Source organism: Podarcis erhardii, assembly GCF_964252035.2.
Source record: "Podarcis erhardii genome assembly, chromosome: 14".
Taxonomy (NCBI): Eukaryota; Metazoa; Chordata; class Lepidosauria; order Squamata; family Lacertidae; genus Podarcis; species Podarcis erhardii.
Genome location: NC_138503.1, coordinates 38,685,799 through 38,700,428, shown reverse-complemented (window position 1 = coordinate 38,700,428; position 14,630 = coordinate 38,685,799). Strand labels below are relative to the sequence as shown.

The following is a 14,630-nucleotide window of genomic DNA, read 5'->3' as shown; positions in this document are numbered from 1 at the left end:
GGGTGCTAGTGAATCCCATCTTCCTGAGTTATAATTTGACCCTTGCTTATTATATAAGGAACAGTCAACCACACAGTCTGAAGGCACCAAACCTCTCTACTCACTAGACCACACTGGCTGTTGTTGCCCCGATGTGGCAAGGTTCATAATTATGACCAAATGCTGGACTCATTGTTTAGGGGCAAACTAGAGAAGCAAACAAGCCAAAGGATCCAGTCAAGGGACCGTCACTAGTGACAGGACTTTTAAAAACAAGAGCACATACACACATCTGAAAAGCCACGCAACTGAAACAAAGACACACATTTACACAAAACCATACGTATTTCACCCAAACATCTGGAGGGCCACAAGTTCCCCATTGATGTTCTAGGACCATAGTACATAGTTCGTTTTTAGAAGACTGGATGAGGACCATATTTGGCCACTGCAGGAACCATGTGGAGTCATCCCCCAGCTATCTTCATGGCTGACAGGAACCACTGTGGGACCAGTGCCAGCAATGGACTAGCCCTGGAGGAAAGGGGACCCTCTTTTCTAGAGGCACTTCTGACTTCTACACCAAATCCCTGCCACTTAAGTAAGAACACAAGAAGCACCACTGAACTCTTAACTTTTGTTCTGGCAATTTACAGAGTGGCGATTTCTTCAAGGCCAGGGGTGATCTTGTTAACATTAGTCTAGAAGGATTCCCTTACTGCAAACCCAGCTATACTTCCACAGCTGACACATGCACGCACATACACACATAGAGAGCATAGCAAAATGACAATGGAGACTGTGAAAAGATGGCCACTTAACCCTTTGCAGCCATACATTCTTAAAGGCAAGGATGCCATGCTTTAATGAGCAGCAGAATTTCAAGTCCTGTATATACTGTGCTGGCGAGCTTCAAGTAACCTATGTGGTCTTAGATACCAATTGTTTTCAGGTGTGTAACAAGAACAAACTAGCAGCAGAAATCCTATCACAAAGGGACCATCAAAGACTAAAAAACCAGAGTAATGTAATTTGACAGTGGTGCATTCTCTACTAACAATACATTCATTTCCCTAATGGTTTTACTAGTGCCGGATGTTGTTTGCACAACACCAAGATGATATTTTGTTTGCACCTTGCCAACTAGAGAACAAAGCATAGGCTTGCCATATGTCAGGAAAATTCCTGATGTGCTGGTTTTCGGGTGTAAAAATGGCAGGGGGAGGGATTTAGCCAAACTGGCAAAATGTCTGCGAAAACCTGGATGTATGGCAACGCAATGAAAAAAGCAGTGGAAACAGCTCCAAAACCTTAAAATCGCTATTTTGGGAGAAGAAATATGGCAACCCCAACAAAGCCTTGTTACCAAGTATGTGAGCAATACTGGATTTCCAACATCAGGGAACTTTTTTTGGTTGTGGGGCAGGAAGCTATGAATGGTTTAAAGGCACGGCATAGCATATCTCCTTCTTAGCAAAAGGCAGTGGCAGAGAGGAGAGGAAATCCAGGTCAGGATTACAAGAAAAGTTACCAAAAAAAAGGATTTAGACTAAATATTACACAGCTTCCCAATAAAGCATCCTAGGAACTGTAGTTTGTTAAAGGTGCTGAGAGTTGTTAGGAGACTCCATTCCCCCTTAAGGGTAAAGGTAAAGGGACCCCTGACCATTAGGTCCAGTCGCAGACGACTCTGGGGTTGTGGCGCTCATCTCGCTTTACTGGCCGAGGGAGCCGGCATACAGCTTCCGGGTCATGTGGCCAGCATGACTAAGCCGCTTCTGGTGAACCAGAGCAGCGCACCGAAATGCCGTTTACCTTGCTGCCGGAGCGGTACCTATTTATCTACTTGCACTTTGTGCTTTCAAACTGCTAGGTTGGCAGGAGCAGGGACCGAGCAACAGGAGCTCACCCCGTCACAGGGATTCGAACTGCCAACCTTCTGATCAGCAAGCCCTAGGCTCTGTGGTTTAACCCACAGCGCCACCCACATCCCCCATTCCCCCTTACAGAGCTACAATTCCAGAGTAGTTTAATAATCAGTCCATCTTCCTGGGGAACCATGGAAATTGGAGCTCTATGTCAGAAATAGGGGACTCCTGATACAATTTTTGAGGGAAGCCATTTATGCATTGCCATGCATGTAACAAACCACCCACCAAACAATTTATGCCAAGGAGCTGGCACACCAGCAATAACTGCAGATATATAATGGGTTGTTTTTTTATCGGATTTTCTGTGGGGTGAGAGTAAATCTGGCTTATATGATTATATGAAGAAAAAGCACGGGGTAGTATTTTTAGGACAACATGGAGACTGCAAAAAGAAATTCTGAGCAGGGGCAACATCGAGTCCATAATAAATCGTCCTGATGGAAGCACCTTGAGTGTATGCTAGCTGATGGGAGAATGTTAAAATACTGCTGCCCCAGGCAAAAAAAACAACCTTTAGGAAAAGAACACTCATCACACACAGGAGTTTAGCTGAGCAAAGCATCAGCAAAGAAATGGCTATGAGCTGCAAAGGGTTACAGACACACAGAGGTCTCTCTGTCCTGATGGAGGTGCTGCTGACAAGTAGGCAAGGATGCCCTCGCTTCCATGATGGTGTTAGAAAAACCTTGTAGCCGGAGTTGGACTGCAGCTGGCCGAGGTCACTCAGATGCCAGTGGTCCACTGCGGGGGCGATCTTGGCGCCCACCTGCCCACGTACCATGTCATCTGTGAGGGGGATGTTCAGAGAATTGGGACGCCTCTTCATGCTAGAGACAGAAAAGGAAAGTCAGAGAGAGAGCATGGGAAAGAGTTAGGAAACCAGCAGATCCTTGACGTGGAGAAAGCAGCAAAACAAACCCATCATAGTTAACAGTGGGCCAAGTATCCCAAGGACAACCCATTAACATTCCCATAAGATTCAACTGCCCGAGAAGTGGAAAGTCCTTTTAAAAAACAGACACCAAGTTTCCAGACATATGAGTGTGAAAATATGCTCAAAAGTGTATGTACCTGCTAAAATCTCTGAAGTCAGTGGGGTGGTGGCATACATTTTGCAGCAGTTGGGGGCATTGGCACCTGCATAGTTCCATGAATAGTGGATAGGAAGCTGCCTTATACCAGAGCAGAACAATAGTCCATCTAGGTCAACACTGTCTACACCAGGGTAACCCAATGTTGTGCCCTCCAGATGTTGTGGAACTTCCCATCAGCTCCAGCTAGCATGGCCAGGGATTATGGGAGTTGTAGTACAGCAACACCTGGAGGCCGCCATGTTGGCTATCCCTGGTCTATGCTGACTGGCAGCAGCTCTCCTGGGTCTCAGGAAAGAGTATTTCCTGGCTCTACCTGAAGATACCAGAGATTGAATTATGGGTCACTGGCATGCAAAGTGTGTGCTCTGCATCAGTGAGCAACAATCCTTCTGAAGTCAAACCAGATCTGATTATACAAAAAGGCAAATGAATGAATAAAACTGTGGAATAATTTATGAAAAATAGAGAGACATAATGCAAATCTGCGTGGTTTGTACTACTCACAAAATTCTGTATTTCCTGGTGTGGAATTTTAAACCTTTCAGCACAAGATTCACACAACATCAACCCCAGGAATTGGGTTGGGTACCTGCCCTAGATGGAACTGCACTTCCTCTGAAGGAATAGGTGTTTAGTTTAGGGGTGATCCTAGATCCATTGCTGTCACTACAGTCTCATGAGTTTTTTTGTTTGTTGTTTGTTGGTTGGTTGGTTGGTTTGGTTTTTTGCTGCTTTTACTGATAATTTCAATCAGTATATAACGTTGAATAAATTAAAAATAAAAATAAAATGCATCCCTGACTGTTGGCCATGGTGGCTGGAGCTGATGGGAAGCGAACTCCAACTTCATGCCAGAGGTCCCCCATCCTCAGCCTAGAACCTTTATGTTGGCAAGAGGAGTAGGGCAGCTTTGAACTTGCAAAACACTTTTCTTCCAGCATGAATTGAGCAGGGAGCGGAGGTGGAGCCTTAACTGCACTTGAGCTTCTCTGAGCTTATGCCAAAGCTGGTGCTGCAGCAAAGCCTCAAGCCTTTTCCCTGCTGTTCCTGGTACGGATCACCGCTTCTGCTGAACACAGAAAACCATTTCCCCAGGGATCCAGCTGAGAGGCAGTTACGAGCAGTCTGCTTGTGACCTTGTGTGAAACTGCTGTAATGGAACTCAAAAACCCTGGAAATCCAAAGAGCAAAGGCAGTGAACGCAAGGGCTGGTGAGACATGCTCAAACTCCTTTGAGGGTGAGAAGTCAAACCAGCAAAAGGGTGTGTGGGTGTGTCGAGACAAATAAATTTTATTGTAGGTGGGCATGGGGGTGGGGGAAATGATGACAAAATTGCCCAACAGGAGATTTTCTTGCTTGAAGACATGAATTTCTGTGCTGGTGCATCCAACACCTGAGTAGGGGGAGGGATTTCTCCCCCCACTCAGATAAATTGGGATCAGTCAAGGAAACTGATTGCCAGTAGTTTCCAGGAAAAAAATAATGGATAAGGCCACACATTACCTTATATGAATCTTTGCATTTGCCTGTGTGTGTTTTTTAAAAGCAAGTCGTTTTTGCTTGGTGGGGGGCGGGGATTCTGGACTGGGACTACGATATGGGTGAAGAAGGCTTTGACATCACCCAGAGCCAACCACAACCCACCTCTGAATTTACTATTTATCCTGGGAGGGAAGCAACTCTTTTGATGCTATAATGAGGGTCCCAGTGGGAGCCAGGTACATGTGTCTCAGACTAAAGAGGGGCTTTTATTTGGTGATCTTAGCAGCATTTGTGTATAGTGATATAACATGCTTGGCCAGGCTTCATTAAAGGAGGTTGGTAAAGGTAAAGGGACCCCTGACCATTAGGTCCAGTCACGGACGACTCTGGGGTTGTGGCGCTCATCTCGCTCTATAGGCAGAGGGAGCTGGCATTTGTCTGCAGACAGCTTCCGGGACATGTGGCCAGCATGACTAAGCCGCTTCTGGCGAACCAGAGCAGCGCACGGAAACGCCGTTTACCTTCCCGCCGGAGTGGTACCTATTTATCTACTTGCACTTTGATGTGCTTTTGAACTGCTAGGTTGGCAGGAGCAGGGACCAAGCATCGGGATCTCACCCCATCGTGGAGATTTGAACCGCCGACCTTCTGATCAGCAAGCCCTAGGCTCATTGGATTAGACCACAGCATCACCTGCAGTTCAATTTTGTTAAAGCTTTATCACTTCTCCTTTCACTGCTGGTTTTGATATGAGATAGCCTATTGTTAGCTCCTCTTAATATGAACTGCTGAATGGGGTGCTGTGGGCATAATTCTTGCCAACAGGTTCACATAAAAAGCCCATAATCTTCATGGCCAGGGATGTCAGGTGACAGTGAAAGGCCAATCCATTGCCTGGGACAAGTTACAAAGGCTTTTAGGCCTGTGAACTTCCTGGATCTGTCTGAAGTTTGACTCCAGCTTGCTTGCAGTTTCCTGTCTTTGAAGTGATCTCTAACCTTAGGCTTGAATGCCTGACAAAAGCTAAGACTGTTAGAAGTAAACTACCTGTCAAATGCTTTCCTCCCCCCGCCATACCCACAGACTACAGGTGGCCCTCAGGGGGGAAAGGTGGCCCACCTCTGCTCCAAGGACACCTAGCTCTTCCTAGATGCACTGCAAGTCTACCTGTTGCAGTGACCTTGTCAGGATTTGAACTAGCGCCAAGTGTGAGGGCACCATGGGAAAGTAGCCTCCATGGCCCCACTGGCACCAACGGACCTCAGCCCCACCAAGTGAGCTTGTAGGCAGCGGGCAGCTATGAACTGCTCTTCATTGCAATTACCCACAAAGCCCTGACAGAGAGCTGCTCTGGGGCATTATGGGCCTTTTTAAATTGCAGCTTCCCAGCTGCCATCTGCTACCACTCTGTAATTCCAGGCCTCGGGCATTAGGAAGGATGGAAAGCCAAAGGCAGTCACTGGTTTCGGTAGGCCCTACTATGGCAGTGGAATCCGAGGCCACATCTGCATTATAAATTTAAAGCACAATGATACCACTTTAACAGTCATGGTTTTTCTCAAAACATCCTGGGAATTATAGTTTTTTAAAGGGTGCTGAAAGTTGTTAGGAGACCCCTATTCCCCCCACAAGGCTACAATTCCCAGGATTCCCCAAGAGAGAGTAATTGCTAAGCCACTCTGGAAATTGTACCTCTGTGACATGAATAGGGGTGTCTCCTAACAACTCTCAGCACTTTTAACAAAGTACAATTCCCAAGATTCTTTGAGGGCAGCCATGATTATTAAAACAGTATAATACGGCTTTAAATGTATGGTGCAGGTGTGGCCCTGGTTGCTGTGTGAGGATATCAGGTGCTGCAGCGATGCTCAGTTCAAATTCTGGACCCTGTTCTTCGTCAAACATATGTTGGTGCGACCTGAGACCATTTCCTCTGCCTCTTTAGAGCCTAGGGAAATAGGCTGTCCTGCCTCAACTCACCAGCTTGTCTCACATCAACACAAAACAGCAAAAGCGCTGTTGATGGTCACAGCTACTCCCCCCACAAAGAGCTCCCAACCCAACAGATACAGATTCTTCCAAATTACCTTTTCCTCCATGACTGGCGGTGACTGAAGTGACAAACAGAGAGCAGCCCACACAAGAAAGGCAACGGCACAAGAAGCAAGACAAGAGAATAACCATTAGAGTGCAACAGTCATGCAAGCACACACACACACACACACAAACGTCGTTATGTGCTCACAGAAATGCTCACCTGAGCAGAGATTGAGACATTGGCACACATAAAACACCCAGCCTAACGAACATGCAGTGAGTCTGGAACACACAATGGCGATACATACAGTCCAGTGAGGGAGGTTTGGAGGGTGGCAAGAGAGGGAGAGGGCCTTTGCAGATGTAGCTCCCCAACTGTAGAATGCTCACCCCTGCCTGGTGCTATCAGGAACGTCCTTCTGGCACTGCCTTAAAACTTACCTCCAGTTTTAAAAAAGGATTAGGGAGCAGTTTCTGTTCCTTAGAATCATAGAATCATAGAATCATAGAGTTGGAAGAGACCCCAAGGGCCATCGAGTCCAACCCCCTGCCAAGCAGGAAACACCATCAGAGCACTCCTGACATATGGTTGTCAAGCCTCTGCTTAAAGACCTCCAAAGAAGGAGACTCCACCACACTCCTTGGCAGCAAATTCCACTGTCGAACAGCTCTTACTGTCAGGAAGTTCTTCCTAATGTTTAGGTGGAATCTTTTTTCTTGTAGTTTGGAAACATTGCTCCGTGTCCGCTTCTCTGGAGCAGCAGAAAACAACCTTTCTCCCTCCTCTATGTGACATCCTTTTATGTATTTGAACATGGCTATCATATCACCCCTTAACCTCCTCTTCTCCAGGCTAAACACGCCCAGCTCCCTTAGCCGTTCCTCATAAGGCATCGTTTCCAGGCCTTTGACCATTTTGGTTGCCCTCCTCTGGACACATTCCAGTTTGTCAGTATCCTTCTTGAACTGTGGTGCCCAGAACTGGACACAGTACTCCAGGTGAGGTCTGACCAGAGCAGAATACAGTGGCACTATTACTTCCCTTGATCTAGATGCTATACTCCTATTGATGCAGCCCAGAATTGCATTGGCTTTTTTAGCTGCCGCGTCACACTGTTGGCTCATGTCAAGTTTGTGGTCAACCAAGACTCCTAGATCCTTTTCACATGTACTGCTCTCAAGCCAGGTGTCACCCATCTTGTATTTGTGCCTCTCATTTTTTTTGCCCAAGTGCAATACTTTGCATTTCTCCCTGTTAAAATTCATCTTGTTTGTTTTGGCCCAGTTCTCTAATCTGTCAAGGTCATTTTGAAGTGTGATCCTGTCCTCTGGGGTGTTAGCCACCCCTCCCAGTTTGGTGTCATCTGCAAATTTGATCAGGATGCCCTTGAGTCCATCATCCAAGTCGTTGATAAAGCCAGTAAAGAAAATATATAAGCAAGGCCTCATGAGATTTCAGAAGCGACGTCAGGGATGGGGTGGCTGAACAGGCTCTCCAAAAGTGAGGGCTTTATTGCCTCACATAGTACTTCACTATCTCTAACAGAAATCATACTGCAAAGCAAGCAAATGTAGGCAGGCGTGCAAAAATCTGCATAATGATCCGTCCATTGCAAAATTAGCACCGTGCAGAATATTATTTATTCATTCATTTTGGTAGGTCAGAGTGGTTTTAACAACCGATCCCTCTTCCCAGGGACCTCTGGGAACTGTAGCTCAGGAGAACAGGGGCCTCTTAAAAACCTTCAACACACCCTTAACAAGCTAGTTCCCATGATTCTTTGGGAGGTGCCATGTCTGTGAAAGTGGTATCATAGTGCTTTAGATGTATGGTGCAGATGTCACCTAACACAGTCTGGAATGCAAAATTTTCCTGCAACTTCAGTAACTGGGGAAAGTGGCAGCCCCAGTCGCATAGCTGGCTGATGGCTGTCTCCATATTGTGATTTTTTTAAAAAGGGGGTAAGTGAGTGTTTGCTTTTTTTTTTTTAACACACTCCATCAGTGGAGTTCCCACAGTTGACAACAAATAATTAAAATAAACAATAAAAAGCAATTGAAAACAGAAGCATCAAAAGCAACAGCATTTAAAACAGAGATTGGGGGGGGGGGGGGCTTTTGGCACTTTGCACTTTTGTTGGATTCCAACTCCCATCAGCCCCACCCAGTAGGGTCAATGGTCAGGGATGATGGGAGTTGTAGTCCAGCAAGATCTGGGATAGCCCAACTCACACAGAGCTTTTTAAAAGAAAAGTAAAAAAGCACACCAGCAGAGATAAAGCAAACATAAGCAGCATAAAAATGACAGAGGACTGTAGACAACTAAGTTCTACTCAAAGTAGCCCCGCTCAAATTAATGGGCCAAAGTTAGTCACTCCTATTAATTTATATGCATCTGCTCTGCATAGGAATAACGTTGGATATAACCCAGAAAAAAACAGAATGGAGTTAAAAGCTTGGTGCAATGCAAAGATCTTTGGGGCCAAGAGTACAGCAAAGGAGGTGCCTGGGGCCAGGTGAGCATTCAACAGTCAGGGAGCCCCATTCCTCAGTAACCACTCCACTGCACCTCTGATGGCAAGGGAGGGGGTTGGAGAAGGGCCTCTGGTGAAACCCATAGCTTTCAGGTGAGCAGATGTGGACAAGTGGTTCTTCAGGTACCAGAGTCCCAAGCTGTGAAGGTCTTCAAGAAGGGTTAGTGAATGTTGGATTGTCCTGCTGACAACCTCCCCAAAACTCTAATTGCCATAACCTTCCTGCCGCACCTCTAAGGTAGGGAGAGAATCTCCTGGTTCTCTCACCAACTCTGAGTTGAGAGGGGCTGAAAACAAGAAATCCAAAGGCATACAAAAGTGCAACAATACACAAAAACAATCTAGAGAGCGGCAAGGCACGCTGCATCACAAACACACATGAAGTCTACAACATGTTCTCACCTCTCTAAGGCCCCATCTGCATTGTAGATTTAAAGTGGTAAACTGTAGGGTGCTGAGAGTTGTTAGAAGACTCCTATTCCCCTCACAGAGTCCCAAGAATGAGTTAACAATTAATTCCCCTTCCCAGGAATCTCTGGGAATTGCAGCTCTGTGAGGGGAATGGGGTGCCTGAACAACTCTCCTAGCAAGCCACAGTTCCCAGGACTCTTTGAGGGATGCCATCACTGTTTAAAGTGGTATCATAGTGCTTTATATGCATCGTGCAGATGGGGCCTAAGAGGCTAAGCAGATGGAGACACAAAAGCTATATGGAGAGCAAGCAGGGGGAAGGTTTATGGTGAAGCAGGTTTGCAGTTCTTGAGCCATGTGTGTATAAGGCGCAGCCTGGAATGAAGGAAAAGCCCCCTTGACTCTGGATAGCTGGTTAAGGGAGATTCCCAGGCGTAGTCTTCTATCTTCTGAGGAAGCAAGCCACCCACCAGTGCCCAGAGGGGCTTTAAAAAGATGGAGAACTTGTCTAATACAGAGCAAGAAACTGGTGTTGCCATTGTTTCACTTATCTCAACAAATGGTTGGTTGGTAAACAAACAAAATGCAAGAGACACAAATGAACACCCCAATCACAGATCTCTCCCTTACTTGTCTATTACAGTGGTCCCCAGAGGTTATTGGACTACAACTCCCATCATCCCTGAATGTTAGCTACACTGGCTGAGGATGGGAGCTGTAGTCCAACAACACTTGGTGACCCAAGGTTGAACACAACTGCATAAGACAGAGATGAGGAAGCTCTGGCCCGCTGTGTGTTATCTTGGGGGGGGGGGTTTGGATATGAAGGTTGTTGGGGAGGGAAAAACCACAGCTCGGGGGAACCACAGCTCCCTTCACCACTTTTCGATAAAGGCCTGGGATCTCAGATCCAGTTTGTCACCTAACTCCCATTCTTCTCCTGAATTGCCCCCATCACCATCCAGCACACTTGGAGCTAGCTGAGGATCAAAGGAGCAGACTGATTCATTGGCTGTTCCCAGGACCCATGTTTAGGACCCACCTTATTTCTGTGATTTTAAGTTATTTTAAAATGTTTTTAATATTGCATTTTACTTATTGTAACCCACTGTGGGACCTCAGGGTGAAGAGTGGATTTTATTATTATTATTATTATTATTATTATTATTATTATTAAAGAAGAAGAATGGTTTGCAATCAAACTTAGGGACACCAGCCATAAAAGAGATCAGCTACTACTACTTTTGGTCACGCAGAGAGCACAGGAGACTGGGTCAGTGCCTTCCTCCTAAAACATATATTCACAGTTCAGAAGTCATCTGAGTTTTGTTTTGTTTTGTTTTCCAGGTACAAAGCCAAGGTGCAGCATTACCTCCTTCCAGGTAGTCCACTCTCATTCTGACTATTTCCAGCAACTTGCTGCATCTTGGATCGCTCAATGTGTTCCACGTAGGTCTGGATCATCTGCAAAAGGAGCGGGGAAATGCAAAATGAAGGGCCAAAATGAAGACTGAACATCCCAACATTTTATTTTCTGGACAACCATTTCTTTCATAGAAAGGGATGTCCTTAAAGATCGGAAAAGCCAGCGATGTTGTGGGAAACGTTTGCCCTAGGAAAAGCAGCTGGCCCAAAGCAGAAATTAATTGAGCACCAGTGTCAAGAGTGAGCAGAATTTACAGCATTACAGGTTTGCAGAGCTCTCTTCCTCTATCTGTGCCCTTCTCCACTTCTTATGCAAATAGTTTGAAAAGGATTTTTTATCCCTCTGAAATGACAACTTACCTCTGTGTGACGCTGGTGAAGAGCATTGTACTCTTTCTTCATTTCTGATTCACGCTCTTCCAACCTGGAAACTGTTCATTGAAAACAAAAGGGAGAAGGGAGAGAAAGATAATTTTTTTTATCTATCATCTCCAGGAGGGGTGAACATGGAAACACCAAAAGGAATGAGAGTGCAAGCACAAGAATGCCATTTGTAGCTCAGGTTGAATCACTGACACCTCTAGGTAGGTCTAGGAAGACTCAAGATAGGAAGCTGTTTCATGGAGTCAGACCATTAGTTCATCAAGCTCAGTATAACCAACACTGACTGGCAGCAACGGTCCAGTGTTTTAGACAGGAGTCCTTTCCAACTGTAGACATGAGGAATGGAATCCAGAATCTTTTGCCTGCAGAGCTTGTTCCTTTCCTCTAAGCTAAGGGCCTTCAGTCTGAAACCCTGGATAGCATAGATCATCTGTCAGCAACCTTTTAGAGCCCATTTGGAATTTTGAAACAGTGTCTTAGGCACCACCCTTTCTGACTGCGTCTCTCCTAGATCCAAAAATGGACAAACTCTGTCTCTGGCTTTTCACAGGGTTTAGTAGGACTGAAGCCGATCCTGATGAAGTCGCATGATTGTATGCAGGTTCCCTGAAAACCCACCATCAAATTAGAGCTTGCGTCGGTAGGACTACACACTAAAAAAACTGCAGATCAGGATTTGCCATAGAAATGATAATCCAAGATATAGATCCTTGTGGTTCTTCGCAAGGATGACAACAGCAGCACCAACAGATCACACGGCACATCTGCAAACACCGACGCAGACTATGGTTTGATGGTGGTTTTGAGGGGGATCTCTTGAAAAAATATGAGAATCCATAAGTATCCATGTCTTTAATCTGTACTTTTCTCCCATGGCAGCGCTGTAAAGCACTGGATCCATAAACTTTATGGTTCAGTCAACAAAGACTGGTATGATCTGTGACTTGATAGTGGCAGTTAAAATGAGCCCTGTAAGAAATAAGCGATTTCAAGATGATCCATTTTACTGGCTCAGACGGGTGTGTGTGTATATGTCTGAGCATTGAATGGCAAAAGCAATACTGGCGCCCTCTTCCCTCAATTCTCCAGATATTTTGTGGTCACCTAGAAGATTTTTTTAAAACAGTAAATGCTTTAGAAGAGATTTGTAACCTGTAGCCCTCCATGTACTGTTGGACTACAACTCCCATCATCCCTGCCCTTTGGCAATACTGGCTGGTGCTGATGGGAGCTGGTGTCCAATGTCATCTGGAGAACCGCAGGTTCCTCACCATTGCATTTGTTCAATCAGTATGGACACACACCTATTGAATTCAACACAAGTTGTGTATGATTCAGACCTTCAGACAAACCGTGCACATGATTTTCACTCTCTTTCACTCTACCTCTCTTTCAAATCAGAACCAGTGAAGGCGGTGACGGTCCTGTGTGAGTGTCTGGAGGCGGTTGGAGGATGGATGGCGGCTAACAGATTGAGATTGAATCCTGACAAGACAGAAGTACTGTTTCTGGGGGACAGGAGGCGGGCAGGTGTGGAGGATTCCCTGGTCCTGAATGGGGTAACTGTGCCCCTGAAGGACCAGGTGCGCAGCCTGGGAGTCATTTTGGACTCACAGCTGTCCATGGAGGCACAGCTGTCCATGGAGGCACAGGTTAAATCCGTGTCCAGGGCAGCTGTGTACCAGCTCCATCTGGTATGCAGGCTGAGACCCTATCTGCCTGCGGACTGCCTTGCCAGAGTGGTGCATGCTCTGGTTATCTCCCGCTTGGACTACTGCAATGCGCTCTCCGTGGGGCTACCTTTGAAGGTGACCCGGAAACTACAACTAATCCAGAACGCAGCAGCCAGACTGGTGACGGGGAGCAGCCGCCGAGACCATATAACACCAGTCTTGAAAGACCTACATTAGCTCCCAGTACGTTTCCGAGCACAATTCAAAGTGTTGGTGCTGACCTTTAAAGCCCTAAACGGTCTTGGTCCAGTATACCTGAAGGAGCGTCTCCACCCCCATCGTTCTACCTGGACACTGAGGTCCAGCACCGAGGGCTTTCTGACGGTTCCCTCACTGCGAGAAGCCAAGTTACAGGGAACCAGGCAGAGGGCCTTCCCAGTAGTGACGCCCTCCCACCAGATGTCAAAGAGAATAACAACTACCAGACTTTTAGAAGACATCTGAAGGCAGCCCTGTTTAGAGAAGCTTTTAATGTTTGATGTATCACAGTATATTAATATTCTTTTTGAAGCCGCCCAGAGTGGCTGGGGAAGCCCAGCCAGATGGGCGGGGTATAAATAATAAATTATTATTATTATTATTATTATTATTATTATTATTATTATTACTACTACTTACTCTGGTCTGCGTAGTTTTTGGCCTTTAACTCCAGCTGCCGTGTTTGAAATTCAAGGTGCTCGACCTGTATCTGCAATTCCTTCTTCTCCTGCTCCAGTGCATCTTCAAATTCAATGAACTTCTACATGGGCCAAAAAAAAAAAAAATCAAACAGAAAAACGTGCTATATGTAAGTGGAAAATGACAGCTATCAAATGGACACTTTGACAAGATTGAAGGGGTGTCTTCTCTGATGTGTCACACACAAGGACACTTCCACCTAAAAATCTGACCATGTGAAAACTGAAGTGGTGCTGTCCTGTGAGAGGACTGGTGTCATTTGAGCGAATGAATGTTTGAACTGGTCCTCAGAGGTGTTATAGCAAGGAGAGGCTTAGGAGGAGAAATACAATGATACTGTATTATTAAGCATCCTCCTCCTCCTCAGAAAACTAAACAATATAATTACAATTTAAAAATAAGGGAGGGGTTGCAGTTCCGTATTAAAAGAAATTATCATTCCAATATGTAATAAAGAGAGGCCATCAGGGCCAGCCCTACCATTAGGCAAAGTTGTCAATTTCAGTTTCTTTCACTTTCCAGTCTAAAATTCAGTTTGTTACATTTCCACATGAATTTCTGATTACAGTCATACCTCAGGTTAAAGACGCTTCAGGTTAAATCTTTTCAGGTTGCGGCTCGCGGCGACCTGGAAGTGCCGGAAAGGGTTACTTCCGGGTTTTGCCGCTCGCACATGCGCAGATGCTCAAAATGCCGTCACACGCATGTGCAGAAGTGGCAAATCGCAACCCACGCAAACGCAGGTTGCATTCTGCTCAGGTTGTGAATGGGGTTCCGGAATGGATCCCGTTCGCAAGCAGAGGTACCACTGTATAACCCAGTGTAGATTAACAATCAAGCTCTCCTCCCAGGTAGCTCTGGGAACTATAGCTCATGTGAGGGGAGTAAGACTCTCCTAACAACTCTCAGGACCCTTCGCAAACTACAGTTCCCAGGATTAA

General features: G+C 45.8%; 1 protein-coding gene across 14 annotated transcripts in view; it reads right to left on the bottom strand.

Annotated features, from left to right (window-relative positions):
- The window catches only part of MAPK8IP3 (mitogen-activated protein kinase 8 interacting protein 3), a 72,136-nt gene that overhangs the window by 45,293 nt on the left and 12,213 nt on the right, over window positions 1-14,630 (bottom strand). For 9 of the 14 annotated variants that reach the window (XM_081839552.1, XM_081839554.1, XM_081839557.1 and 6 more), the window contains exons 2-6: window positions 13,630-13,750; window positions 11,255-11,325; window positions 10,842-10,933; window positions 6,575-6,598; window positions 2,596-2,737 (exon numbers count right to left, since the gene is read on the bottom strand). In XM_081839552.1, the coding sequence (XP_081695678.1) occupies window positions 2,596-2,737; window positions 6,575-6,598; window positions 10,842-10,933; window positions 11,255-11,325; window positions 13,630-13,750 (450 nt within the window). The remainder of the gene's footprint in view (window positions 1-2,595; window positions 2,738-6,574; window positions 6,599-10,841; window positions 10,934-11,254; window positions 11,326-13,629; window positions 13,751-14,630) is intronic. The other 5 variants (XM_081839546.1, XM_081839548.1, XM_081839553.1 and 2 more) reach the window with 3 other exon arrangements.